This window comes from Mesoplodon mirus (genome assembly GCF_964341445.2).
Source record: "Mesoplodon mirus genome assembly, chromosome: 14".
NCBI lineage: Eukaryota > Metazoa > Chordata > Mammalia > Artiodactyla > Ziphiidae > Mesoplodon > Mesoplodon mirus.
In genome coordinates, this window is record NC_138990.1 from 76610133 (window position 1) to 76628145 (window position 18013).

An 18013-nucleotide genomic window follows, 5' to 3' on the forward strand; every position below is an offset into this window, starting at 1 on the left:
CTGAAAAACACTACCTCAGCTAGGTTCCGTTAACAATGGTAAGCCATGTTGGTAGCATGTACCCTTGATGGGGTATGATGAGAATGGCAGTTCACCTCTGGTCTTTCTCCCAAAACCTATAACCCCAGTCTAACCATGAGAAAAACATGAGGCATATCCAAACTGAGGGACATTCTACAAAGTACCTGACCAGCACTCCTCAAAACTGTCAAGGTTATCAAAAACAAGGAAAGTTTGAGAAACTGTCATAGCCGAGGGAAACTTAAGGAGACATGATGACTAAATGTAGTGTAACTTGGATGGGATCCTGGAACATAAAAAGCACATTAGGTAAAAACTAAGGAAATATGAATAACATATAGACTATGGTTAATAATAATGTTATCAGTATTGATTCACTAATTGTCACAAGTGTGACTTTACTAATGTAAGATGTTAGTAGCCTAGGAAGTTGAGTGTGTGGTATATTGAATCTGTACTATCTTCATAAGTTTTCTGTACATCTGTTCTAAAGTTAGTTTTAAAAATTGTAGATACAAAAATAGAACTACCATATGACCCAGCAATCCTACTACTAGGCATATACCCTGAGAAAAACATAATTCAAAAAGAGACATGTACCAAAATGTTCATTGCAGCTCTATTCACAATAGCCCGGAGATGGAAACAACCTAAGTGTCCATCATCGGATGAATGGATAAAGAAGATGTGGCACATATATACAATGGAATATTACTCAGCCATAAAAAGAAACGAAACTGAGCTATTTGTAATGAGGTGGATAGACCTAGAGTCTGTCATACAGAGTGAAGTAAGTCAGAAAGAGAAAGACAAATACCGTATGCTAACACATATATATGGAATTTTTAAAAAAATGTCATGGAGAACCTAGGGGTAAAACAGGAATAAAGACACAGACCTACTTGAGAATGGACTTGAGGATATGGGGAGGGGGAAGGGTAAGCTGTGACAAAGCGAAAGAGAGGCATGGACATATATACAGTACCAAACGTAAGGTAGATAGATAGTGGGAAGCAGCCGCAGAGCACAGGGAGATCAGCTCGGTGCTTTGTGACCGCCTGGAGGGGTGGGATGGGGAGGGTGGGAGGGAGGGAGATGCATGAGGGAAGGGATGTGGGAACAGATGTATGTGTATGACTGATTCACTTTGTTATAAAGCAGAAACTAATAAAAAAAAATTGTAGATACTACTAGAGCCCTCTATATACCTCTCAGATTTCATTCTCCTTGTCCTTTGAAGTAACCTCTGGCCTGCATTAGGTGTTTACCAATCTCATGCATAATTTTACATTTTTACTACATACATATTTTAAATTTATAGTATTTTTTACCTTATAAAATTTCATATAAATAGTATCATACTTTATGTATTTGTGTGCAGCTGCCTTTTTTGTTATTGTTGTTCGGCATTATGTGTTTGTGCTTTATCCATGTTGATAGATATAATTCTAATTCATTTACTGTGTATTAGTCCATGGTTTGAATGTCACTAACCATTTTTGTTGTTGTTGTTCCGGACATTGGGGTTGATTCTAATTTGTTACTATTACCAACATTGTTGCAATAACCATTCCTGCATAGGACTCCCAGTGCATACGTGTAAGAGTTCCTCTTAAGTTTTTTCCATTGCAGAAGAGTTGCTGAGTTCTAGAATTCGTACATCTTAAATTTTGACAGGTAATGCAAAATTGCTCTTCAAAAATGTTCTGTTCCCACAGCAGTATATGAGAATTGTTGGTGAGGAAGTGAAGAAACAGTTTTTAATATTGTGGGGCATTTTACTTTTTGCCAGTTTAATGGAATGGAAATGGTAGTAGTTTACATTTTCTTTATTATTAGTTATGTTGAGCATATTTTTATTGATTGATTTATAATTAAGTTTCCCTTTCTATGAATAGTCTGCTCATATTTTTGGTCAAGTTTTTAGCTGGTAGGTCTTTTTGATTTCAAGGAGTTCTTTATATATTCTGCATACTACTCTTCTGTCAGTTATATACTTTATAAAATCTCAGTATTTCATTTGAATTTGAAACTTTAAAAAATGGTATCTTTTTTGTAAGAAGTTATTTTTTGCTTTTTAAAAAATTGAGTATAATTTATATGATAGTACTTAAGTATTCAGTTTGAGTTTTTGAGAAATGTATGTACCTGTGTAATCCACACTTCTGTCATCATCTTATCATCCTATCATCACCACAGAAAGTTCCCTCATTCCTCTTCCCAGTCAGCCCCACCTCTGCCTCAGGTAACCACTTTTCTGGTTTCTGTTATCATAGATTAGTTTTGCTTGTTCTAGAACCTAACATAAATTGAATCATATAGTATATACTCGATGTATCTAACTTTTAAAATTCAGCATAATATCTGAAATTTATGCATGTTTTTGTATCTATCACTAGTTTTGGGGTTTTTTTTATAGACTTTGTTTTAAGAACGGTTTTTGGTTTACAGGAGAATTGAATGGAAAGTGCAGAGAGTTAACATATACTCCCTTGCTCTCTGCTCCCAAGCAATTTCCCCTATTAGGAACACCTTGCATTAGTGTGGTACATTTGTTACAGTTGAGGAGCCTGTGTTGATTACATTATTAACTAAAATCCACGGTTTACATTAGAATTTACTCTTTGTCTTGTACATTCTGTTTGTATATTCTTTCTACACAAATGTTTAGTTATGTGTGTCCACCATTTAGTATCAGATTTTGTACACTATACACAATTGTTTCATTGCCTGAAAAATCCCTTGTGTTCCACCTATTCGTCTCTCCCTTCCTCCCGCTGAACTCCTGGCAACCACTGATCTTTTTACTATCTTTATAGTTTTGACTTTTCCAGAATGTTGTATAGTTGGAATTGCCACGATCAAACACTCACACAGCCCATATTCTAGGAAATAGGACATAGACCCTTAACTCTTCATGGGAGAAGGGTCAAAGAATTTTGGAGCCAAGTTTTTAAATAACCATATTCTATATTATATCTACATATTATAAATGGGGAAATTGAGGTACAACAAGACTAAAAGACTTTCCCAAGATCAAGTGAGTACAGGACTAGTTTTTTTGGGGGGGGATTCCAGATTTCATGCTCATCCAACTATTCACTCGTTCAGTATATATTTGCTGATCACCTACTATATGCCAGTCACTGTGCGAGGCTCCAGAGGTTAAATATTAAACAAGAGAGGCAAGGTCTCTGCCCTCTTAAAGAACTTACATTTAGAGCAAGAAATAGGCCTGATGTAGGTTTCTTTTTTAATTAGGATTTTTATTTAGAGATAATTGTAGATTCACATGCAGCTATAAGAAATAATACAAAGAGATACCATTGTATTTTTTATTGATTCCCCCTAACAATAACGTACTGCAAAACTAGTATAATATCACAACCACTATATTAACATTGGTACAGTCAAGACACAGAACTTTCCATCACCACTAAGATCCCTCATGTTGCAGTTTTATAGCCACATCTACTTTCCTCCCACCCACCCTTGCTCCTTCCTTTTTTTTTTCTCCCCTTTAAACAACTGATAATCAATTTATTAAAATAGTTGATTTAAGCATCTGCAGTAGTGATTCAGCCTCGACTCCTGGCTAAATACTGATGGAAGTAATCTGCTTAACAATCTCAGAAAGACTGTTCAAGTCAATGAGTTTCTTGTATATCCTCATCTGAAAAAGAGACCAAATCTTTCAGCAGGAGTTTTTCTTGTAGTGATTCTCAGAGTCCTGGTAGGCCTCCAAACTGGTCTTTTCATTTTAAGATTCTTTTCCTTTACACCTCTCATCAAGTCTGCACAAACCTTCTCCAGAGGTTTTACATTGTGACTGGATAGGGTGATTCTAATTTGGTGAAATTGCCACCTCTGGTTCCCAGGTATCTTTCTGGTATCTTTCAAAGCCATGGTTGTGATGTACCTCCCTGACTGACTTGTTCCTGGGTGAGAAAAAACAGTGGCAAGCCAAGAGCAGGAGTGGGTGGACCCGAGCTCAGCTGCAGCTGCAACCACATATTCCTCAAAGAGCCCCCACCCCTTCCTTAATCACTAGCAACTACTAATCTGTCTTCCATTTCTGTAATTTTGCCATTTCAAGTATATGATATAAATGGAATAGTACAATGTGTAACTTTTCCTGATTGGGTTTTTTCACTCAGCATAATTCTCTGAGAATTTATGCAAGTTGTAGTATCAATGGCCCGTTTCCTTTTTATTGTAGAGAAATAGTCCATGGTATGGATATACCACAGTTTATTTAACCACCAGTTGAAGGATGTCTGGTTTGTTTCCAATTTTTGGCTATTGCATAAACATTTGTGTATAGCTTTTTGTATGGGCGCAAGTTCTCTGTTCTCTGGGGTAAATGCCCAGGAATGCTATTGCTCGGTCATATGGAAGTTGCATGTTTAGTTTTCTAATAAATTGCCAAAATGTTTTGCAGTGTGGGTGTGCCATTTTACATTCCCACCAACAATGTATGAGTGATCCAGAGTCTCTGTATCCTGTCTTGTCACTACATTTTAGCCATTCTGATAAGTGTATAGTGACATCTCATTGTGGTTTTAATTTGCATTTCTCTGGTGGCTAATGATGTTTAGCATTTTTCATTGTACTTATCTACCGTCTGTATATCTACTCTGGTGAAATGTCTCTCATATGTTTTGTCCAGTTTCTAATGGGATTGGTTATTTTTTAATACCGCATTTTGAAAGTTCTTTTTTGTTTTGTCTTTTGGCCGCACCGTGTGGCATGCGGGATCTTAAAGAGTTCCCCAACCAGGGATGGAACCTGCGCCCACTGCAGTGGAAGCATGCAGTCTTAACCGCTGGCCCTCCAGGGAAGTCCCTGAAAGTTCTTTATATATTCTAGATACTAGTCCTTGGTTAGATATGTGGCTTGAAATATTTTCTCCCAATTTGAAGTATGTCTTTATCCCCTTCAAGGGGTTTTTTGCACATGGTGAGGTTAATTTTGATGAGGTCGAATTTAACAGTTTTTGCTTTTATGGATCATGCTTTTGGTGTCAAGTCTAAGAATGCTTTGATTAGTCCTAGATCCCAAAGATTGTCTTTCTTTTTCTTTCTAAGATTTACAGTTTTTCATTATATCTAAGCCCGTGATCCACTTAAAATTTACTTTTATATGTTATGAGACTAAGGTTGAGGTTCTCTTTTTTAACCTATGGATATCTACTTGCTTGATTACCTTTTGCTGAAAATGCTCTTTTTCTTTCCTTCATTGAATTGCTTTTGCACCTTTGTCAAAGATGAGTTGCCCATTTTGTGGGGGTCTGTTTCTGTGGTTTTTATTGGTCTGTGTATTCCATTGGTCTATGTATCTGTCTCTCTGCAGATATCACAGAATCTTGATTACTGTAGCGGTGAATTAAATCTTAAAATGCAGAAGACCAATTCCTCCCACTTTATGGTTCTTATTCAAAATTGTTTTATCTACTCCACTTCCTTTGCCTTTCCATTTAAATTTTACAATAATTTTGTCTATACCTACAAAAAATCTTGCTAGGATTTTGATCGGACTTGCATACATATCAGTCTGTTTCTTTTCTCTGAAATAGACAGAACAACTTGGCATGTTTTTACATCTCTTCTGTTTTCCTGTCTCTTACTACCTCACTTTTTTTGTTCATTTGAAATTTCAGTTTCAAACTGCTAATTATTAATTTTTAACATTTAAAAGTTGTAATTGGATCATCATATTTCAGTCAAATACATTTTTAGCATATTGCTGATCTGTGTTGACTAGGTGACCAGTGGTTTCTCCAAGCTGCCCACCAGCAGCCACATCATGTGGGGTTGTTCTGTGATTATATTCTAGCAGCACAACATTATCAATAACATTAATATGATGGTTTGCATTTTTATCTTTCAATCAGATTCTTCCTTTCTCCTGATTTCCTAGCCTAAATATCCTTTAGCTCTGAGCCCCTTGCTAATTTGATTTGCAAGGCTAGATTAGGCAAACAGATATCAACACCATGGGATTATTTTCTGCTTTATCTAGGAGTTTATAGTTTGTGATATACATGGTAAGATTTTGTAGAGCAAGGAGTTGGTAACTGTAGATACTTCTAAACTTAATCTGCAACATTTATTACTTTTGGTTTAAAAAGTTGTTGATACAGTTGTGCTTGTTAGAACATAAATTCAAAAAGTTGTGTTAGATCCTATATTTGCAGAGATACACAAATTAGACTGTCAAAGATTAAAGTCTGTTGGGTGAAATAGACTTGTAAACAGAAAGCTTCATTACATTGAGGTAAGTGCTATGATAGAGATATTAGGGCATTTTTGGAATAGAGAGGCACCCTTACCTTACATGGGGAGGAGGAATATTAGGGGAGTCATGCTTGAACTGAGTCTTGAATGGTGAATAGAAGTTAATCTGGTGAAGTTGGTGATGAAAGGACATTTCAGGCAGTTAGAATAGCGTGAACAGAGGCACATAGAAAGAAGCAGCTAGCATATTGGGATTGGTAGCAGGGGCATTATGAACAAGTTAGTGCTGTTTGAGTGGCAAGTGTGGGGGGCAGGGAGTAAAATAAGATAGGAGGATAATGTTACCAGAAAACTGGGTTTGCCCAAGAGTGGTGGGCATTGAGCCAATAGCCACAACCAAGCCAGAGATCGAGAGAAGGAAGGATTTATTACTTGCAACAAGTAAGGAGAACACTGGGGATCTTTCTCAAAGCAGTGTCTTCCTGAACAGCAAAATTGGGGAAGTTTTAAACTAAGGGTACATGTATATTCATGAGGGGGCTTGAGCAGAGGAGAATTCAGCATAGAATTGGGACAAAGGTTGGCAGAGTCCAAGCTTTAGTTGATTAAAGTCTAGACTATCAACATCTTCATTCCATCCTCCACCTGGTGGGGGCCTTAGTTCCTGCAGAACTCAAAGATATATTATGTATATCCCTTGAGGAACCAGGACCCTGCCCCAAGGCTGCACTGTTGTTTCTTGACTGCTCCTCCCTAGTTTCTGCATTCCCTCCCTTAAGATCATTAATTACTGAGATCTGTTCAAGGGCAAGCATGGCAGCCAGGCTTAGATCACAAAATGGCTTAGGCCTAAATGGATTCTCTTATGTCAAGAGAGCCATTCTTGGTTCTCTTTCTCCAAAGACCCTCTAGCCTATCTGCTTATAATAAGTCAGCTCACATTTTGAAGGGCCTGTTGTGTTGGGTTTGGACTTGATCCTCAGTGGCTCTCAAACCTATCAGACCCAGGGTTTCCTTTCTAAGTAAATATTTTCCAGTGTCCCTGTTGGGCTGCACTCTGCAGGCCTACAAGGCCTGCACTTGCCCAGCTTCAAGACCGAAGAAAGAGCTTAGAGTCAGCGACAGAGACATCAGGGGTTTAATGGATGGAGGAGCTTATACATCTGAAGCAAGGTCCTGGAGCAACACCCCACCATGTGTGACAGACAGCAGGCAGGACATGGTGGCAGGCTTTGCTCCTGGGTGGAAGGGGAGATTGCCAGTTATAGGGGGAATTATGTCAGATTGGCTCATTAGTTACCAGGGAAACCAGCAGAGGGGCACACCCCTCACTGCCCTTTTGATAAGAACAGTCACTAGCTGGGGCCTGGGGCAAGTTTATAGGAAGGTCAGTCATAGTGTAGGGTATAGGTGAAGCAGGCACTGGTCAGGCAGGGGATGTACAGAGAGCAAGAGAACAGCCATCTTGAGTGGTCTGACCATACATTTCCTTTATTAACCTTAAATGAAATGCATGTATAATTATAATTCACATATAATAAAATTAACATGTATAATTTCTAATAATATGATAACATACATGTAATATAAAGGAAAGTTATAAGGAAAATAAAATAATACAGTAATTTTAAAAATATATTTAACAATGTAAATGTTGAAGCATTACTGCATTAGAACATGTAATGAATTAATCAAATACTTGCACCTATATGTAGAATCACTGTGACTGTGCAGCAGTAAATGCAGACATATATAGATGTGTTGTTTTGGTAGTTCAGATATCAAACTATGAATGGTATTGCCACTGGTAATGAGATTGTCCAAAATGCTCAACAACCTATTTGTAAAGTTCTGACCAAACCAACGTATTGATACAAGCTGTATTAGTTGCATTCCTGGAAAATTTAGAGCTTATTAAAACTGTGCCAAAGAATAATTTTTTATGTAAAAAGAAAAAGATTAATTTCTAGGCCCAGGTAATTATAAACAGGTTCCACATAATATTAGATGGGACATTGCCAAGTCATGTAGGACATGTGTCAGTTTGTTTTGTAGGATGTTCTTGAGCAGGGGTTAGCAAACTACATCCTGCAGGACACACTATTTTTGTATAGCCCATTAGCTAAGAATGGTTTTTACATTTTTAAAGAGTTGGGCAAGTAAAAAGAAGAATATGGGGCTTCCCTGGTGGCGCAGTGGTTGAGAGTCCGCCTGCCGATGCAGGGGACACGGGTTTGTGCCCCGGTCCGGGAGGATCCCGCATGCCGCGGAGCGGCTGGGCCCGTGAGCCACGGCCGCTGGGCCTGCGCGTCTGGAGCCTGTGCTCCGCGGCGGGAGAGGCCGCAGCGGTGGGAGGCCCGCATACCGCAAAAAAAAAAAGAAGAAGAATATGTTACAGAGATGGTAACACCTTTTTTGGATGAATTGAACCCAGTTCAAGATATTATTGACTGGAACCCAACCAAAATAACTTCTATCACAAGTGAAGTTAAATCAGAATAGATTTCTTAATATGCTTTGAGGAAAAGAATGATACACATCACCTGTGTTGTGATGTGATAGTGTGAAGCAAAGTGCCACTGGAAATAATTTTATTTAATTATAGTATATTATACAAATTAATGTTTCTATTGAGTGGCATAGCCAGAGATTTTGGGTCCTCCTACCTGGTAAATAGGCAGATATTCAGTAAACATTTGTTGAATTGTAATGTGAAATATCTTTAATCTATGTTGTAATATTTATCATACAACTTTTTCACATTAATGGAGAAATGAAAGACAGCATGTTTGTCTTTCAGCCTCCGTTCCACCTATTCTACTTATACTCCACCTGTACGCTGTCTACCTTTACGTTCCTCTGTTCTCACTGCCACTGCTCAAGTGTAGGCAGGACTCTTGGTTCCAAATGATAGGAATACAGCTTAAACTACCTTGAATAGTAAATGGGAGTTTTTGGTGCCTACAGGTAGAAAAGATGCCAAGATAACATACAGAGTTGAAGAAAGGTCTGCAGGAACCAAGGCCTTGGGGATTACAGAACAGGATATCACTCCATTAGAACCCACTCTCATCTCTGCTTGGCTTCATTCTATTTTATTGCAATCAGGCTTTTGCCAAAAGATCAAAGATGTCTGTCTGCAACCCTCCAGTCTCATGTTCTTCTGGTACCATGACCCCAGGAGGCAAGACCACTTCTCCTAAATTGGGAGATTAATTTGGATCAATCATTGTGCCCAGACAAAGGAGGTACTATGATATTTTGGTTTGGAGCTCATACCAATCCTCATGGCCAGGCAGGGGGAAGCTTGTTCTGAGACCAAATCATTAACCATCACTGATTTATTCAGGGCTCCATTGCCCCAGCCCTTTGATGATTTCCCGCTTCAGTTTAGCTGCTTACTGTTCTCAGAACAGCAATGGCAATTAAGGTTTGAAAACTTATGGAAAAGAATAAAGTAGTATACAGTTTCAGAGTAGTATTATTGGATATGAGCTATTTGGTTGAAGATGGGCTATAAAACTAAACTAATTCATTCACTTAACAAAATTTACTTAGTACCTCGTATGGACAAGGCATTACCCAGTTATAGTATATCAAACCAAGCCTGGCTATAAGGCACTGTGAAATTATGTAAGATTTCATCAGAGCACTAATTCATTTTATTCTCTTGTTTTATTATTTTTACATTTTAATTTTATTTATATTTTATTATTTCCTCATCATGGAACTGGATATTTATAGATTCTAGTTATTGATAGAGAATTTGAGTGACACGGATTTTTTTTTTTTGGCCACGCCACGTGACTTGTGGGATCTTAGTTTCCCTACTGTGGATTGAACCTGGGCCCTCGGTAGTGAGAGCGTGGAGTCCTGTCCACTGGACCGCCAGGGAATTCCCAAAATGGAATTTTTCACAATAGCTTTTCTGATATTCAGTATTTTCAAAGGGAATATTTTTGTATTTATGAAGCGCTTATTCTCATTACTGTCTTTTGATGACCCTTTTTGAAAGATTATTCAGTGATTAAGAATCACTCAAAATGTGATCTGTAGTTAAGATGCATCTTTTTCTAGTTATCTACCAAATTCATATTTGTTATTTTTTCTGTCATTATAGTCTATTGCATCTGCAGACATGGATTTCAACCAGCTGGAGGCATTCTTGACTGCTCAAACCAAAAAGCAAGGCGGGATCACATCTGACCAAGCTGCTGTCATTTCCAAATTCTGGAAGAGCCATAAGACAAAAATCCGAGAGAGCCTCATGAACCAGAGCCGCTGGGACAGTGGGCTTCGGGGCTTGAGCTGGAGAGTTGATGGCAAATCGCAGTCAAGACACTCAGCTCAAATGCACACTCCTGTTGCCATAATGGAGCTGGAAATAGGGAAAAGTGGACAGGTGAGTTCAATTTCAATTTCTCTTTGTAAACTGTATTTTTCCATTACATATTAGCCATACATTCAGAATGATTTTATGTAACAGTCTTTGTTTGTAGGGATAATGATAACAGGAAAAGATTCTGGTTTTCAGAATCCCTTTTCAAAGATAGAATCATCTGAAAGTTTGGATATTCCCAACTGTGGATAGAGTCTGAAAACCAGCCTCCGGCATCTATCTCAAATGAACAAAGTGGGTCAATAAGGTGATTGCACAGAAGTTGGCCACTGTTCCCTTTTGGTTAGATCTGAGTTTGTGGCGTTTGGTCAGAATCTCCAAGGCAATGATAAAGATGCTAAGTAAAGACCAGGAATTGAGATTAAACAACATAGAACAAACCTATCTCACAAAATTCATCTTTATAGGCATTCAGGTATAGGAGGCAATGTTTTTTTTTTAATAAATTTATTTATTTTTATTTACTTATTTTTGGCTGCATTGGCTCTTCATTGCTGCGTGCGGGCTTTTTCTAGTTACGGTGAGCGGGGGCTACTCTTCGTTGCGGTGTGCAGGCTTCTCATTGCGGTGGCTTCTCTTGTTGGGGAGCACGGGCTATAGGCATGCGGGCTTCAGTAGTTGTGGCTTGCAGGCTCAGTTGCTCTGCGGCATGTGGGATCTTCCTGGACCAGGGCTCAAACCCGTGTCCCCTGTACTGGCAGGTGGATTCTTAACCACTGCACCACCAGGGAAGTCCCAGCAATGTATTTTAATTACAACATTGTGTTGTTCCTAAAGACCCTAAAGTATACTATTTCTGTCCTTAGCCTACAAATTGTTTTTAATTGATCTTGATTATTTACAAAACAGTACTGCTTTCCTTGCAGTTTCCAATGTCATTATAGCAGACATCTACATGGTTTTTCTTTGAAGTCTTCAGTTTGTACTCCAGATGACTGCCAGATCAGACTTTTAATGACCTGGTATATGTCTTTTGGGAAAAAAAAAAAGCAGCAACTTGTAATTAGGAAGAGAAAACCCAGATCATTGAATTAGCTAACCAGATTTATTTTCAGATAAATAATCAAATAAGTGGTTCTATTACATCCTATAATAGAAATTTATATATTTTCTTCTAATGATGAGCGCATTTTTTTAGCTGGCAGGTTTCCTCACATAATCCCTTCTTGAGTTTCTTAGGGTTTTTCCAGTATTTGTAGTTCCCTAATGACTTTAATTTTAATTTAAAAGATAATTCCTTTAAAAAATTGTTCTTTTTCAAAATATATTTTGAGGACCTTTTATTCAGTTATTTTACAGTAGTGCTAATTGCCTTTACTGACTTTGGTTTCTCTGATCCTAAAGTCCATTTTCTTAACCACTGTGTTATACAGCCTTCCTCCTATTATTCCTAGACCAAAAATCTGACAGAAAGGTGCAGAAAGTATTCTTGGATATCTAAGTTTCACCAGCCATTTTTATAGGCTGTTCATTTTTTATTCTGGCAGTAGTGATTATTTCATTTTGTCAAGTATTTATCATTTGGGCAGGAATATGAAAACATACATATCTACTTTGACTTTCCTAGAAAGTAGTGATTATTTCATTTTGTCAAGTATTTATCATTTGGGCAGGAATATGAAAACATACATATCTACTTTGACTTTCCTAGAAAACTATTATAGTATTTCTTTAACTCGATATTTTCCTAATATTTCTTGAACTGGGGTTTATAATGTGCCTTTTGATTTTAGTAACTTATATACCATCTGAATTTATTGGGTACTGACACAGGGATTTAAAAAATCTATTTTTAAGTTCCTATGGTTTTTCTTTCATTTTTTTAGCTAAAGTAACAAGAAAAAACATCTTTTCTTAGCACAGTAGAATGTGTTTTTGTCAATCAGTAAATCTAAACATCACTACACATGATTTTTTAGCTAGCTTCAGGAACATTTCATGATTACTTAGAATAAGTTGGTAAACTTTTTTTTGAGAGGACAGATATTTTAAGCTTGACAGCTATACAGTTTCTGTCACAAGTACTCATCATTCTTGGTGCAGCTCAAAAGCAGCCACAGACAGTATGTAAACAGATGGGCACTCCTATCTTTTTAGAAGGTTTACCTATTTCAATAGAATCAATAGGTCTTAGAAGTCAGAGAGTCCTTAAGTACTCATCTAAGGTGAATTACGTAGGTGAGGTGGTATATCCTCATTTTCCAGGGAAGGTGTATGTGACAGATAAGTGACTTGCTTCAAACATAGCTGATAAGTGGTAAAGTGAGAACTAAAATGGGGATTGGGGCTTCCCTGGTGGCGCAGTGGTTGGGAGTCTGCCTGCCAATGCAGGGGACATGGGTTTGAGCCCTGGTCTGGGAAGATCCCACATGCCGCGGAGTAACTAAGCCCGTGCGCCACAGCTACTGAGTCTGTGCTCTAGAGCCTGCGAGCCACAACTACTGAAGCCCACATGCCTAGAGTCTGTGCTCTGCAACAAGAGAAGCCACCACAGTGAGAGGCCCATCCCCCACAACGAAGAGTAGCCCCAGCTTTCTGCTACTAGAGAAAGCCTGAGCGCAGCAACAAAGACCCAATGCAGCCATAAATAAATAAATAAATAAAATTAAATTAAAAAAATAAAATAAAATGGGGATCACCAGACTTAGTTTTTCCAAAAACCATTGACACCAACATCTAGGAGCTTTTGTTAGCTTCTCACAATAGTCTGTGCCAAGAAAACATGTTGGTTATACAATGCGATAATCATGAGTGTTGATAGGAATATCACTCAGCAATAAGAAGGAAAGAACTTTTGATATACGCAACAAAATGGTTGAATCTCGAAATCATTTGCTGAGTGAAGTAAGCCAGATAAAAGCTTTTTTTAACATAATGTATGATTCTACTCATATAAAATCCTAGAAAATGCAACGTAATCTATAGTGACAGAAAGCAGATGCCTGGGCATAAGAGTAGAGGGAGGAATAGATTAGATTACAGAGGGGTGCATGAAAATTTTTAAGTGTGAAAAAATGTTTATGTTCATTGTGGCAGCTGTTTTATGGATGTAAATATATGTATGTCAAAACTTATGAAATTGCATGCTTTAGATATGCAGTTTATTGTACATTACTTATACTTCAAAGTTGTAAAGAAAATGGTCACTGTGAAAATGATTGAAAATGCACTTTAACCCAAAGGATTTAACACAGAATCCTTTGAACGCAAATATATTCTTAAATCAAGAAAAGTTGTAAAGAAAGAAGTAAACTGTAATAGAACCTAGGCTGGCAGTAAAATATACAACCCAGATCCTACCGGAAATGTTTTTGTGAGGCCTGGATCCTGGTTCAATCCCTGGTCGGGGAACTAAGATCCCGCATGCCACGCGGTGTGGCCAAAAAAAAAAGAGCACAATAACTAAAAACTGGTGATTTCAGTATTCATCCAAGGTTGAGAACCACTGTGTTAAAGGTGCCAACTACTCTGATTTGAAATGTTAGTATAGCTTGGTATTAAATTTTTACAGTGAGAATTCAGTATATGTTGGCATATTACTTCTACTTGCCATAATTTATGAAGTGCTTGGGGACTATTTATGCATACACTAGATGTGGTAGGTTTTTTCTGTCTTTCCCTCTCTATTTAAATTTCTCTCTCCTGCTCAGTTTGTCTGCATTACTTTTCTTTGGTCCAAAAAGTGCATTTGACAATTGGCAGTCAAGTGCATTAACTTTTTTTTCTTATTAACCACAATATATAATGCCTTTGGGATATGAGGAAGGCAAAGTAATAGAGAAGTAACTAAGGCAGTATATATTTATGGAAATATGTAAAGCTAGAGAAAATGACTATGCACTAGTGACCTAAATACCTTTCTTTTTTTTTTTTTTTTTTTTTTTTTCCGTACGCGGGCCTCTCACTGTTGTGGCCTCTCCCGTTGCGGAGCACAGGCTCCGGATGCGCAGGCTCAGCGGCCATGGCTCACGGGCCCAGCCGCTCCGCGGCATATGGGATCCTCCCAGACCGGGGCACGAACCCGTATCCCCTGCATTGGCAGGCGGACTCTCAACCACTGCGCCACCAGGGAGGCCCTAAATACCTTTCTTGTAGTGAATGTTTTTCTTCAACAGAAATAAAATTTTTGCAAGAATAAAACATGAATTCAGTTATAAAAGTACACAGAAAACTCTGTGGTGAACATTTCTTGTCCAAAGGGAAGAACATCAGTGTTTTACTCGTATAATTGAGATCCTTTCATATTTGATCATAAATCGCTGAGGGACCTAAGCCTTGAGGACTGTTGCAATCTGGCATGTGTCTTTAGGAAAGTTTTATTGTTCTGCTTACTTCATTAATACCACTGTTTTCCTTTCCTGGAACTTAAATAGAAATTCTCATAGAGTGTTTTCTTTTTTTAAACAGTAACTTTTGGGGAGATAATTTATATGCTTAGTAGAGTCTCATACATGGTTATTTCTCTTTTTTTGAGACTGAATTTTGGCATTTTATAAAGACATGTTGGTTTTTCTTTTGTGACTTCTTGTTTTTCAAAACCAGTAAGATGTTTTGTGAGGAAACATTTAGCCACAGCTTCCATGCTAAACCATTTAGTAGTAAATTATTTCTTCTTTCTTCTGCTGAATTGTTCTTTCATAAGCATTTAGAGATTCCCTGCCTGTAGAGATCCTGAAATATAAATCTCTGTTTCTTTATTGTCTTTTTTATTTTTTATTTTTTTAAATATTTATTTATTTTGGCTGCACTGGTCTTAGTTGCGGCATGCAGGATCTTTAATTGTGGCATGCAAACTCTTAGTTGCGGCATGCATATAGGATCTAGTTCCCCAACCAGGGATCGAACCCAGGCCCCCTGCATTGGGAGTGCAGAGTCTTACCCACTGGACCACCAGGGAAGTCCATATTGTCTTTTTAAAACAATGAATAATGTTATTGCCTTTTCTAGACTTAAGTTTTAGTGTACCAAAACTCCTCTAGTTTTGGGTTGTGTTTTCAGCAGACAGAGGGAAGAAGATAGAATCTACCTTTACTGATATAATTTTTTTCTGGCCAACTGATCATATGCTCAATTCTGTCATTTTCAAGCAGTTAGGTTAGAGAATATCACGTATCAAGAGACTATATACAATGGTTAAAAAAAAAGAGTATATACAATGGTAGACACACTCTGATTTCTAGGATCAAGACAGGTTAGGCTCTGGATTAAAAGGCCAGCATTTTGTCCAAAACACAGGTAAACATCTAATCTCAAAAGAAAGTAATCACTTGTTTTTAATTTCCACAATTCCTTCTACAACAAGGTACACTGATCTCCTTGTATAATTCTGGTGGTAAGGAATAAGAACCTGCTAAAACCTGTGATTAATAATCAGTTTATGCTGAGCTCTCTTACGTAGCATTGTAGCTTCATAAGCCGGAGTAGAGCCACCACAACTCCCTGCTTTGTGTCATAGAAGAAGCAAAATTTAAAGCACATTCTCTTTCTCATGCCCTTTCTCTCTTACATACATACATACATTTATATGTGTACCAATATATGGGAAAATTTGTAAAGATGGGATATAGAGAGTAAATAAAATGCCATTTTATTTTATTAACACTTACTCACCGTTTTGAGATCATGTTGCTTTATTCGCAGTAGCTATGGAGGAAAGTTTAGATAATCTTATTTGGTTATACACGCTGTAATGCTGCGTCTATTTCTGATAATTCTTGTTTTTAAGGTTGGATTTTCACTTTTAACAATGTAATAAAGGAAAGCCTCCAGAGAAATTAGTCAAGCTAATCTAATAAACAAACCACCCTTTGTCAGTACAGATTGATGAAATTTAACAGCTTGAGGATGCTTAAATCAGTTTAGAATACTTTTTTTAAAATTAATTAATTTATTTGGTTGCACCGGTTCTTAGTTGCTGCAGGTGGACTCCTAAGCTGTGGCATGCAAACTCTTAGTTGCGGCATGCATGTGGGATCTAGTTCCCTGACCAGGGATCGAACCCAGGCCCCCTGCATTGGGAGTGCGGAGTCCTAGCCACTGTGCCACCTGGGAAGTCCCACTTTTTTTTTAAATAAAGGAATTTTCCATTTTATATTTTATATCGGGTTTTGAACATTGAGTTTATTTAAACTTTAATTCTGAATGGGTCAACCCTTTTTTGTAGCTCAAAGATGTGTTTCATAATAGTTTGTTTTCTAAAGTTGTGGTCCTAAACTTACAGTTCCAAGATATAATTTGTAGAAGGACAGTGCCTAAAGTCTATAACAACACAGAAAATAAATAGAATAAAAATTTGGTCCTGGGACTTCCGGGTAAGATGGCGGAAGAGTAAGACGCGGAGATCACCTTCCTCCCCACGGATACAACAGAAATACAGCTACACGTGGAACAACTCCTACAGAACACCTACTGAACGCTGGCAGAAGACCCCAGACCTCCCAAAAGGCAAGAAACTCCCCACATACCTGGGTAGGGCAAAGCGGAGAGATCCGCACACAGAGGATCGGTGCCGAGCGGCACTCACCAGCCCGAGAGGCTTGTCTGCTTGCCCGCCGGGGCGCGCAGCGCTGGAAGCTGAGGCTCGGGCTTCGGTCAGAGTGCAGGGAGAGGACTGGGGCTGGCGGCGAGAACTCAGCCTGAAGGGGGCTAATGTGCCACAGCTAGCCGGGAGGGAGTCCGGGAAAACTCTGGAGCTGCCGAAGAGGCAAGAGACTTTTTCTTCCCTCTTGGTTTCCTGGTGCGCGAGGAGAGGGGATTAAGAGCGCTGCTTAAAGGGGCTCCACGGACGGGCGCGAGTCGCGACTGAAAGCGCGGAGCCCAGTGACAGGCGTGGGACGCTGGGGCTGCTGCTGCCGCCGCCAAGAAGCCTGTGTGCGAGCGCAGGTCACTGCCCACACCGCCCTTCCGGGAGCCTGTGCAGCCCGCCACTGCCGGGGTCCCGGGATCCAGGGGCGGCTTCCCTGGGAGAACACACGGCGCGCCTCGGGCTGGTGCAACGTCACGCCGACCTCTGCCGCTGCAGGCTCGCCCCGCACTCCGTGCCCCTCCCTCCCTCCCGGCCTGAGTGAGCCAGAGTCCCCGAAGAGGCTGCTCCTTTAACCCTGTCCTATCTGAGCGAAGAACAGACGCCCTCCGGCGACCTACACGCAGAGGCGGGGCCAAATCCAAAGCTGAGACCCAGGGGCTGTGAGAACAAAGAAGAGAAAGGGAAACCTCTCCCAGCAGCCTCAGAAGCAGCGGATTAAAGCTCCACAATCAACTTGATGTACCCTGCATCTGTGGAATACATGAATAGACAACACATCATCCCAAATTGAGGAGCCCGGAGTCAGTGCTGTGCCTCTGAGGTGGGAGAGCC

General features: G+C 39.1%; 1 protein-coding gene across 1 annotated transcript in view; it reads left to right on the forward strand.

Moving 5' to 3' along the window:
• The window catches only part of COMMD1 (copper metabolism domain containing 1), a 177988-nt gene that overhangs the window by 76233 nt on the left and 83742 nt on the right, over positions 1 to 18013 (forward strand). The window contains exon 2 of the mRNA XM_082643332.1: positions 10378 to 10659. Coding sequence (XP_082499458.1) covers positions 10378 to 10659 — 282 coding nt within the window. The remainder of the gene's footprint in view (positions 1 to 10377; positions 10660 to 18013) is intronic.